Source organism: Penicillium psychrofluorescens (assembly GCF_964197705.1).
Source record: "Penicillium psychrofluorescens genome assembly, chromosome: 1".
Taxonomy (NCBI): domain Eukaryota; kingdom Fungi; phylum Ascomycota; class Eurotiomycetes; order Eurotiales; family Aspergillaceae; genus Penicillium; species Penicillium psychrofluorescens.
Window position 1 is genome coordinate 818,971 of NC_133439.1, and position 12,099 is coordinate 831,069.

Below are 12,099 nucleotides of genomic sequence, written 5' to 3' on the forward strand. Positions count from 1 at the left end.
TTGCATCAATCCTATGCATAGTCTTCGACTTTCCCTTTCCTTTCCTCCCTTCTTTTCCTTTGTTGTCTTCAAAAAAAAATCTATTTCCTCCGAACCGGCATTTGACATACCTCAAGAATACTCTACGTTCAGGTCCAACCATGTTATGGTTGTTTGGTTTTCCTGTCAACGGATTGGCTATCTGGGCGAAAATCCTTCAGGATTATTTGTTACATACATCACCGACAGCCCCACCCACGCCCTGTTGGAAGACTGCCAGAAAATAAGACTCAATGCAAAACCCAACCTGGGCAGTGTTGGGCTCGTGGGCCCGATGGCCACTCTAGGACTTCGTAATGTACATAGATGGGGCCAGGGAGTCGGGCACTGCCTTATGATTCTTTTAATTATTTATCTATTGTTTATCCAATATTGTAGGTCCAGTATCTCCTCCTGTCTGCATCATCTTTTCAACTTTGGATCCCGTGGCACACTCGGTTCTTCATTGACCATGAGATCCTCCATACTACGGCCGTTGCTTGCGCTGGCCTGCCTCTTCATCGGATGGGCCCACTCTATGGACCTGGACGATATCGACCTGCAAGACATCAAAGCCAGCAAAGTCTTAAAAATGATCCCTGCTGGCAAGCCAGGATCGTGTGCGGACGAGCCTATGGACCAGATTCTCCAGGACGCGGCCACACTCGCCAAAAATGCCGTCGAGGCGATCGAAACGCTCCTCGAAGGTTACAAGATCGAGAACACCGATGAAAACGTCAAGATATTGAACATGGCTTACATTTCATTCGGAGTAAAATATGACATGTACGATGATTGCAATGATCCAGAGCTTGATCCTAAAAAGCCTATGCCTTTGGTTATTACTGAGGGGAGAAGGAGATTGCAAACGGTTACTTGTGAGTCCTCTCTCTAGTGCACGAAAGGTCAAATCGCTAAATGGCGTTTCATGCGCATCAGATAACTTCCAGGGCCTCCTAGGGAAGCTGATTAGTGGTAAGAGGCGTTTAAAAATGGAATGCGGCGACGAGGACTTGAGAAAAGTGACCACCCTGGGGGATCTAGGGCTGAGGCCAAAGGAGAAAACGATCAAGGCTTATCAGGCGGAAATGGACCCAATCAAAAAGACCACAGATGCCGATGTGGTGGGATACTATCTTTCGAAGTACTTCTCTCCGCAGGTCAAGCCAGGCGTGTACGATATGAGCACGGTTGTGTTAGCTCCGTGGGACAAGCCGAAAACATTCGCGATGGACAATCCATGCCAACGCATCGGTGGCTTTTATTCCGAGGATGCATATCTAATGATGATATGCCGAAGGAAATTCAGGCTGAAAAGTCTCAAGCAAGCGATCAAGGACCAGGCCCACATTACGGAGAGATCCAATCTGTATCGAGCACTGGATGAGGAGGAAACACCCAGTTCTGTATTTCTGCACGAGGCAATGCACTGGATCAACCCCAAAAGTACGTGGAAATCAGGGGATTTGACCGAGGACAAAAGCTAATTGATGGTAGTTGATGATGTGTTCTTCCGCCCCGAAGGATATAAGCAAGAGGTTGGCGCATATGGCTCTTATCTGTGCCGGCTGCTGGCCTTTGACAAGCGTCGTGTAGAGGATACAGTGATCAATGCAGACAGCTACAAGATGTTTGCCAAGGGAGTCACTCTCAACAAGATCGACTGGTACCCAAGGGGATATGAGAGGAATACTGGAATGTAAGCTTGAGGATAAATAGAATATCGTCATGTCAATATCGTGTACTACCTATATGCGCATTTCTATCCCGTTTCTGCCCTCTGTACCCTGTTAGATTAAAAAGACCACCACTACGGAAGTTCTCTAACTTCATTATGTCTGGGACCACTACAATAGTATCGCGCACTGTCAGACCGCTCCTGACATTAAGTAACTCAACAAAATCCTCGTCTCCTTATTTAGCAAGTGCCTTGATTTTGTGTGTTTTTCTCCCGCCCTCAATCTAAAGCTGAAAACATTTGTTAGAATCAGGTCTTGGAACTAAAAAAAGCAGCATGGTTAAAGGTCATGATAAAAGCTAGGAGGAAAAGAGTGCCTTTTCTATGCTGTTCATATGTATAATTAAGCAGTGGGTTGATTGCAGATATATATTTGGTCTTTTCCCTGACACATTAACTCATCAACTATCCAGAGAAAACCATTAACATTGTTTGATATATATTCACTACCTACCAGGACTAAAATCCAAATCCAACCCAGCTCGTAGTATAGTTACTGCTCTATATGTCACTACCACTACTAATCAAACGGGCATACTATTCCAGAAGCATCTCTATGCCCACGTCCACCACCGTAACGAAGCACGGGAAAACATACCGTGTTACCAACCAGTCCGTCCTACACATGCGATTGATGTCCCAGCCAAGACCCCAATCTCCCGTACAGCCTCCGCCAAGAAGAAAAATAAATAAACACCCTTGCGCTCCTCTCCTCTCCGCCCGCCGCTGCTCGCGCGACGATCACCTTCGTCCGCTGCATACTTGCAGTGGCCCCATGGTTGTCCGGTCCGACAAAAGGGGGCGCGCCTAATACACACGACCACTTTTACTTCCGCCAAGACAATAATGCGGACGAGAGGGATGCATAGGGCTCTTGGCGGGTTAGGAGCCACGGCGGAACTGAGGTCGATCATCTCAGATGATCAAGGGGTGTTTAGACCATTGTTCGTGTTCTTGATTTTGGGGCTTGGGGTCTAGCAACAGCAGTTTACAGTTCGTCTGCTGCAGTTTGCCCCAGGAACTATCTACACTACACGTATGTGGCACATTGGTTTTGCGCCAAGGATTATCTGATTTGCCCCAAGGGATCCCCGGGCAATGCTAGTTACGATCCTTTGATGTTTATTCTGAGGTCTAGCTCCTCTGAAGGCATCAATTCCATAGCCCGTCTCCGCCTCCAGTACTTCCAGGGGATCTGCATACGGAGCAATCCCCACTGGAGAAGGGCATTGCACCCAGGCGAGCGGCTTTTGAACACGTCCATACTGGGCATAATGGGTACACACTAAGTCAACGCCCAAAGCCCAGTGGATCATTCCTCGGCTGGTCTAGGGGTTGATCATTCAACGAGCTCTGAGTTCGCCACTATAGAGCTGGGCATTGCCAATATTTAGCTAGCAGGCTGCACGGAGATGGTGAAACTTTCCATGAACTATAGTTACGTATCCCTGTGTAGCTTGGCAGATTTGATTCTGGAGGAACACCCCAAGGCGGATTGCAGACGGGTCTGTACGGGGCGAAGCCGAGGAGTCGGTGTTAGTCCGGGCACAGCTATGGGGGTGTTCTTATGGAGTCTCTGGGCACAGGAAATGTCGGTGACAGACTCCAACAATAGCAACAGCCGACATTACGAATAACCTCCCGGAACCCCAGTTATCAAGAAACTTACAACTGACGTCGACCCCAGCCGGAATTCAAACAACACATCGTACAGAGGATGTCTTCGAACAAAGCCACCAACCAATAATCCCTAACTAAGCGTTTGACAGACAGACAAACAAACATCAGAACTATGCAAGGATCGACACTGCCCAGGTGCAGCTATCGGTCTCGGCATACCTGCCTGCCGCAAATAATCTAGTCTCCGCCCCAGCAATTAATTCCCTGCGTAGGGATGGATGGACCCAAAATAATCAGCTCCATGCAGACCCTGTCTCAGCTCGATCCTTACCCGTTGCGACCATAGCACGTGGGGACGCGGGCAATTGGAGGATTTGGGATTGGAATTATTGGGGGTCCGTTTTTCTTGCGTTGTCTCTTGTCAATCGTTGTGGGTTTGTTTACCATCGCGAACGAGACACGCGTCGGGTTGATAGACGACGTGCCTGGCCCCAAAAAAGGGGCCTCGCGCTATCTTCCTTAGCGGTATACATCGCAGTACCACTTGTAAGTAAGAAGTACGTAGGACTATCGTTTTGGGAGGTCTTGTATTTTATCTCGTGTTTATCTCGTGTTTATCTCGTGCCAAGCTGCGATTTCATGATCGCTGTCCTCTCTTTCCCAACGGCCCGGGCCATGCCTGTGCGTTCACTAGACAATGTCGTACAGGACAGGGGTGGGCATCCGGGCGATGCCAAGAAGTAGGTAGCGCCAATGTCTACACGGTCATTGGCAGAGATTCGATCATGTTTACTGTGAGTATTTTAAATGCGTGTTCATAGGACCGAGATATATATGCACCAGCGTATGGCAAGATCGGCACAGGGATTCGATGCAGCCAAGACAATAACGAACACAGTATAGAGTCCATTGAGCCTCATGAAACTACAGTATTCTAGCACTGCAGTGGTACAGAAGATAAGGTGCATGCTATGACATCGGTCCTCTCACTCGCCTATCGAAACGCACCAAACAATTTTCAATTTTTTTTCTTCTTTCAATTGAAGTCCCTGACCCGCGAGCACATCTGCACATAGACCGCCCACATAAGAGAAACCATGGTTGCCACGCAGACTAAACCGTTCAACTCTGGCGCACGGTGCCGAGCTGCCGTTTGTCGGGGATAATGCCGAGGGTTGTGCCCGGCCGACACCATCCGCCCGAAAGAACACTTTTTTTATGGGCACGCAAGAAATGTGTCTGTGCGCGGGGCGACATGCCCGAGAAGGCTTGCCGAAAACATAGAATACTTCTCGGCCGTGCCGGAGAAATGATCGTCTGTCGAATTGGGCGATGGCGAGAAATGCGGCATTGACGCCACGTACGGCAACTCTGGATTCTAAGTTTGTGTGGGAGGATGATGACGATGAATTTTTTTATGGTTTCTTACCGTTCAAGGTTTAGGGTGACGGGCACACAAAGTTTTTAATTTTGTTTTTTTATTTTACGATAGTTGTACTGTGTACACAGACAAACCTGAAATAAGATTGGCTCGTCCGAGACCTTCTTCGGCTGGCGGCACTGACGGTTAAAGCGGGATGAGATAACACAATCGTAGTCCCTGAGGATAGGCGCACAACACTGCAAGCGCTTTTTTTTTGTGTCCATTGCTCACTTCCCTTGCAGACGGATAGCTCGGACACTCGGAACTAATTTCTGGCCGAGTTGCGAAGCTAAAATTTCGTCGGGCATGCGGTGAGCTTTTTTTTTTTTTTTTTTTGCCCCGACTCTTTCCCTTTTCTCCATGGGCAATTCTCCAGAGCATATACGTAACTACCAAATAAAATCCTGGGGAATGAGTTTTAAGAATAGAGCCGTGCCTCCTTGGCGAACCAGGCGTTAGGGCTCGAGAGTCTGCATAGAAAAAAATATAATCCACCGTCCCTCGTGCACTATTTCTTTGGTCGCAGTACGGCAAAACTTTCTGCATTGAGTCGACGGAGCAAGGCGAAATGAGATTGAGCTCGGCGGGGACAGATTTGTGTTATTCAATCAATTGATTGATACGATGGCGTCTGCAAGGAAAAGGCCCAGGAGGGGGGAAAATGCCTCACGATCTACGCCCAAGCTCCGGGTAAAAAGGGCGGCGCACGCCGGACATCGGGGCGGACAACCATCAAGCAGCGATTTGGCAGGCGGGCGATCGGCCCCGGTGGGGACCGCGATGTTTTCTTCGTGCGGTCCACCCCGGTGAGGGTTTGATTCAGACGAGTAGTGGAAGGAATTAAATGGGGGTTTTCCCCATCCCACTCACTACTGCAAGGCACACACGACGGCTCTGCCAAGCCGACCAACAATGCCAGCCGAGAGAATGGCCGTGGGATACAGTGGATAATATCTCCTGGGCATGCATCATAGCTATGCCGTGTATAAAAATGTGATGCATGGAGGCTATGAACGCGATGGCAGGAATGCCAAAGCGAGTAGGGTTCCTCCTAAATCGCCCGCATAGGGCGGCACACACACCCTGTATTATTGGTGGATCCCGTTCAGCCCTAACCGGAACGGGCAACTCGGACCTAGCTGTTCGAGTCTAGTCCTGCCGCGCACGAAACGAAAACGACATGATAAGAAGAGCTATGACGAGATAGTTTCACTCTTATCGGGTTTAGAAGCAAAGTGCCGACTTTCCGGGCGATGGAAGGGCAGAAGGGGGCAACTATTATTTCCAAAGAACGAAAAGGCCGAGAGGCCGAGAGCCTACAGTACCGGGCAAAAAGAAAATTTTTTTTTTTCAATTAGGCGCGGCACTTTCCATGGGTGTTGACGCGGAAGGGAAGGCTTCTAGAAGGCGTCGAGAACCACCCGGATTTGGACTGGGGCGACGCACTCTGTGCGTTGGGCCCACCGCGGAAAAAATTTTCGATTGTCTGATTACTCCCGCCCGTGTCAGCGGCGGATCGGGTGCCGGTGAGGTTGCTGGTCTGGTATGTAAATAACAATGAACATGTATTAGGACACCCAATATTGTCCGGGCGCTCGGAGTTGTACTGTGTATGTAGACAGTTGCTTTTTTTTGTTTCTTTTGTTTTTTCTTTTTCTCCCAGCACGAATGTGGCGTTGGATCTTCTTCTTCTGCTTCACCGCTGACGGGGTGGCACACCCTCGGAGCCAGCGAGAGACAGCCCAGGGCTTGTTGGTGCAGTAGGAAAAAAAGTGACCCGTGCTTTCCCAATATTTCCCCAGACACATCCCCAGCCCATCGACATCAGCGGCGCTGATGATCCACGTGAGCGTGCGACATTCTTGTCGCACTGGTCGTAGCTCGTACACAGTAGAATGGGAAGCTCCGATCTACGCGGGATCGTGCAGAAGCTCGGTGCGACGGATTTTCTAGCCTGGTGTCTCCGCGGAGAGACTAGAAGGGAAATTTCTTCCAGCAATTATCCTCCTAATCTACCTGACGGTGTCTAATTACTGTTACATACACATTCACTGGCGGTCCCACGGCTCGTCGCGTGGGGAGTGTGTCGCATTGGGCTTTGTCGATGTTTCGCCTGTCCCTTGCAAGAGCTCTCCACTTGATCCCCAGTGGCCCCCTTTTCCATTTTTCATAGTTAGCGACCATGATGCGCGTCTTTTCAGGCCCCCCCCCCCCCCCCCCCCCCCCCCCCCCCAGCCACAGGAGAAAAGCTACGATCGCGATCCTGCGAGGTGATCACAGTTATTGTTCTTGCCCGGATTCTTCCTACTACCGTGACACCCTCAACAGGCGCCTTGGCTGACGCGGGATCCGACCAGCGAGAATCCCCCGGAGCGGCAAAGTCAATTGCGACGCGCGCACGGGGATCGCAGGACGGGCAGGCAGGAATCGCCCAGCGAGCTGCGTTGGGGGCAGCAGGAAGCAGGGCCAGCCTTGTGCCAAACTGCATCGGGAAACCGACCGGGTCGTCGTAGCTCTGTACAGTTAGCTCTCGCAAAATTCAGGGTGACGACGGGGAGGGAATGGGGCCATAACACCCCCAACAGCAAATGACGACGCGCGATAGCTTTTGCTGCTGTGATTGCGATCCTCGTGCCATTGGAGAAATCGCAATCCCAATTGCAAACGGCTGTGCAGCCGCGATGCGCGCCGGTCCAGCCCTGGTTGGGTAGACCCAGTCATCCTTCAGTTATGATCTTGTCGTCGACAAACCTGGGGTTGCAATGGCAGCTGTCCCGATGCGGCGGGAAGCTGAATGGGGATCTGCCGTGGTATAGGTCCTACCACTCGTACCTCCTCCCCCTGTTGCAGCTGGACTAGTGAGCGGGAAGCATCCCGGGAGAGCTCCTCGTTCATGATCTGCCCGGCGTTCATGGCCCCCCCTCTCGCAATCTTATAGCTCAGCTTCCCCCGATACTCGTTCTGGCGTAGTGGTCTGCAGCTCTAGCCTGTTGGTGATGTCCAGGCCCGACTGCGTGTGTGTAGGAGGAGATCCGTGCATCTCGCGCGATGGCTTTCCGATCGACAATGCGATGAAATCATCAGGGGAGCGCCTACGCCTGGTGATTCGACCGACCTTCGCCCGGGCTCCCAGTCGACCGGCGCCCAGGGCCAGTGAGAGCGCCCGAAATTAAATGACGCTTCCTGTTCTTTTCCCCACGAGGGTAGGGCGATCTTGACCATGGTTGGCGAGAGTGCAGGAGGTTCGGTGCGTGTGTCGAGGAGAGTGGCGTGGCAATTGGGGGGCACCGAAAACAGTCGTCCGTGGTGGCTGTTTCCGGGTGCCCCTTGCGTAATGTGCCCGTGAGTGTCAACGATGGAGTTGCTGGTGATCTACCAAAGAGTCGTGAAATCACCAACAGGCGAAACCGATCCTTTTTGGTCAGGGTGTATGTATGTACCTGGTACATGGGCCCCAATACGGGGGGGGTCAATCGGATACACGGTACGGGGCATTTGGCTGAATATAGCAACATTCTCCTGCACGAGCGATGTTGAATGTTCCGCGCACGTTGGGCAATCAGGACAAGGGGGTTTCTCACTCTCGTGATGGGATTCTCCAATGCTTCCTCGACGCCTGCTGGGGTCTCTAGAGCCTCCTCTGCCTGCAACGGCCATCCTCCAGGCGCACAACGAGCCCAAAAATCGCGCATACTAGGCCGAGCGTGGAGGCGACCCTCGGCAGGTTAGTGCCGATGTATGGCCATTACGTCGGTCTGGTTCGGCGCTAGACTGCGTTCGGCAGGGACTCCACTGAAAATCCGAAATGAAAAAAATAACAGAAAAAATGGGTCCAGGTACCTCGTCTTCCCTAGCAACCACCGCGAGAGCCCAGGTACCGCGTCGGTCTGAAATACCTGTCGGTCCCAAAGTTTTCCATTTTTTTTTCCCTCACTGCTCACTTCGTTCCTTATCCACACACCCACCCTGTTCCCTCGCTTTCCCGTATTATAAAGTAGTGCTTCCCTCCCCCGATCCGATTTTTGACTCTCTTTCTCCTCTCCTTTCCTTTCCTTCCCATAGGACCATTCCGTCTCGTGCCATCCCTGCCTTCCTGGTGTTGGCTTGCATCTGCTCATATCGTTGGGTTCCGAAGGCTTTGTGAGCCGAAGCAGCAACAATGGCGGAGCGGAGGATCTCCTATGCTCCCGACGTCGAGAACGGCGACCGTCACCGCGAGGCCGGTGACATCAACGACGGCGGCAACCTCGATGAGTACTCGGCTCTGAACCGCTACATCTCGACTGCCCGTGATGGCCGTCGTGGTTCCACCTCGAGCGCTGGTGCTCTCAGCGCGGGTGGAGAGAAGAAGCGCCCCTGGTACAAGTTCTGGGGCAAGAAGGGCGACGGCGTAGACGAGGGCTTTGTTTGCCCCGATGAGTGGCTCGAGACCCCGCTGCGCCAGGGTCTGAACGACCACGACATCGAGCCTCGCCGCAAGCGCACTGGCTGGAACGAGCTGGTGACGGAGAAGACCAACATCTTCATCCAGTTCATCGGTTACTTCCGTGGTCCCATTCTGTATGGTACGTGGTCAATTCCCTCTTCGGCACTCTTTTGGACGCGTGATGCTAACGCGTTTGGGCTTTCTCACAGTCATGGAACTGGCTGTTCTGCTCGCTGCTGGTCTGCGTGACTGGATTGATCTGGGTGTGATCTGTGGTATCCTGTTGCTGAACGCCCTGGTCGGTTGGTACCAGGAGAAGCAGGCTGCCGACGTCGTCGCGTCGCTCAAGGGTGACATCGCCATGCGCGCTGTCGTTGTCCGTAACGGTCAGGAGGAGGAAATCCTGGCCCGTGAACTGGTTGTTGGTGACATTGTATGTTTCCCCCTTTCCCTCTCTTGTCATCGGACGCTCGTGCTAACCGCCCGTCTAGGTCATTCTTGAGGAAGGACAGGTCGTCCCGGCCGATACCCGCCTGATCTGTGACTACTCCAAGCCCGAGAACTACGAGACCTACAAGGAGTACCTTGCCAACGCCAACGACGACACCCTCAAGGAGAAGGGCGAGGATGACGAAGACGAGGATGCCCGCGAGGTCCACCAGGGTGTCTCCCTCGTTGCCGCTGACCAGTCTGCCATCACCGGTGAATCGCTCGCTGTCGACAAGTACATGGCCGACACCTGCTACTACACCACCGGTTGCAAGCGTGGCAAGGCCTACGGTATCGTCACTGCCACTGCCCGTCACTCGTTCGTCGGTAAGACCGCCGCTCTGGTCCAGGGCGCCAAGGACCAGGGTCACTTCAAGGCTGTCATGGACAACATCGGTACTTCGCTCCTCGTTCTGGTCATGTTCTGGATTCTCGCTGCCTGGATTGGTGGTTTCTTCCGTCACCTCAAGATCGCCACTCCTGAGAACAGCGACAACAACTTGCTCCACTACACTCTGATTCTCCTGATCATCGGTGTCCCCGTCGGTCTGCCTGTCGTCACCACCACCACCCTGGCTGTCGGTGCCGCCTACCTGGCTGAGCAGAAGGCTATTGTCCAGAAGCTCACCGCCATTGAGTCCCTCGCTGGTGTCGACATTCTGTGCTCCGACAAGACCGGTACCCTGACTGCCAACCAGCTGTCCATCCGTGAGCCGTACTGCGCCGAGGGCGTTGATGTCAACTGGATGATGGCCGTTGCCGCGATTGCCTCGTCCCACAACGTCAAGAACCTGGACCCCATTGACAAGGTCACCGTCCTGACTCTCCGCCGCTACCCCAAGGCCCGTGAAATTCTCTCGCGTAACTGGGTTACCGAGAAGTACACTCCTTTCGACCCCGTCTCCAAGCGTATCACCACTGTCTGCACTTGCGACGGTGTCCGCTACACTTGCGCCAAGGGTGCCCCCAAGGCTATCCTGAACCTGTCTGAATGCACCGAGGAGGAGGCCAAGCACTACCGTGACAAGGCCACCGAGTTCGCCCGCCGTGGTTTCCGTTCGCTCGGTGTTGCCGTCCAGAAGGAGGGTGAGCCGTGGCAGCTGCTGGGCATGTACCCCATGTTCGACCCCCCTCGTGAGGATACCGCCCACACCATCGCTGAGGCCCAGCACCTGGGTCTGTCCGTCAAGATGTTGACTGGTGACGCCATCGCTATCGCCAAGGAGACGTGCAAGATGCTTGCCCTCGGTACCAAGGTCTACAACTCGGAGCGCCTCATCCACGGTGGTCTGGCTGGTTCCGCCCAGCACGACCTGGTCGAGAAGGCCGATGGTTTCGCTGAGGTCTTCCCCGAGCACAAGTACCAGGTCGTGGAGATGCTCCAGCAGCGTGGCCACTTGACTGCCATGACTGGTGACGGTGTCAACGACGCTCCCTCCCTCAAGAAGGCCGACTGTGGTATTGCCGTCGAGGGCTCCACCGAGGCCGCTCAGGCCGCTGCCGATATCGTCTTCCTGGCCCCCGGTCTGTCCACCATCGTCGATGCCATCAAGCTGGCCCGTCAGATCTTCCAGCGCATGAAGGCTTACATCCAATACCGTATCGCCCTGTGCCTGCACCTCGAGATCTACCTGGTCACCTCGATGATCATCATCGACGAGACCGTCCGCTCCGAGCTGATTGTCTTCATCGCCCTCTTCGCTGATCTTGCCACCATCGCCGTCGCCTACGACAACGCCCACTTCGAAGCCCGCCCCGTCGAGTGGCAGCTGCCCAAGATCTGGGTCATCTCCATTGTCCTGGGTATCATGCTCGCTGCCGCCACCTGGATCATCCGTGCCTCCCTCTTCCTGTCGGACGGCGGTATCATCCAGAACTTCGGTTCCCCCCAGCCCATTCTGTTCCTCGAGATCGCTCTGACCGAGAACTGGCTCATCTTCGTTACCCGTGGCGGCAAGACCTGGCCCTCGTGGCAGCTGGTTGGTGCTATCTTCGTTGTCGATGTCCTGGCCACCCTCTTCTGTGTCTTCGGCTGGCTCGCCGGTGACTGGAAGCAGACCCACCCCAAGGATCCCGCCGGCCCGGGCTTCTCGACCGACAACAATGCCGACATTGTCACCGTGGTTGTCATCTGGGGCTACTCCATTGGTGTGACCATCATCATCGCCGTGGTGTACTACCTCCTGACCATCATCCCCGCTCTGGACAACCTTGGCCGCAAGACCCGCTCCAAGGCCGACACCCAGATCGAGAACATGATCGCTCACCTGTCCAAGCTGGCCGTCGAGCACGAGGTGATGGAGGATGGCAAGTCCCAGTACACCCTCGGCGCCCGCGCCGTGGATGTCGAGGATGACGAGTAGATTCTTACTCGTTTCCCATCCT

The 12,099-nt window shown here is 53.5% G+C and overlaps 2 protein-coding genes across 2 annotated transcripts; both read left to right on the forward strand.

Moving 5' to 3' along the window:
• Positions 1–490: 490 nt before the first annotated feature.
• Positions 491–1,721, forward strand: PFLUO_LOCUS284 (uncharacterized protein; the record flags this gene model as incomplete). Its single annotated transcript, XM_073780033.1, has 3 exons — positions 491–896; positions 958–1,464; positions 1,516–1,721. The coding sequence occupies 3 exons, from the start codon at positions 491–493 to the stop codon at positions 1,719–1,721; spliced, it is 1,119 nt and encodes a 372-aa protein (XP_073634382.1).
• Positions 1,722–8,958: 7,237 nt separating this feature from the next.
• Positions 8,959–12,077, forward strand: PFLUO_LOCUS285 (uncharacterized protein; the record flags this gene model as incomplete). Its single annotated transcript, XM_073780044.1, has 3 exons — positions 8,959–9,364; positions 9,435–9,658; positions 9,717–12,077. 3 exons carry the CDS (start codon positions 8,959–8,961, stop codon positions 12,075–12,077), a joined length of 2,991 nt encoding a protein of 996 aa, XP_073634383.1.
• Between the last annotated feature and the right edge of the window lie 22 nt (positions 12,078–12,099).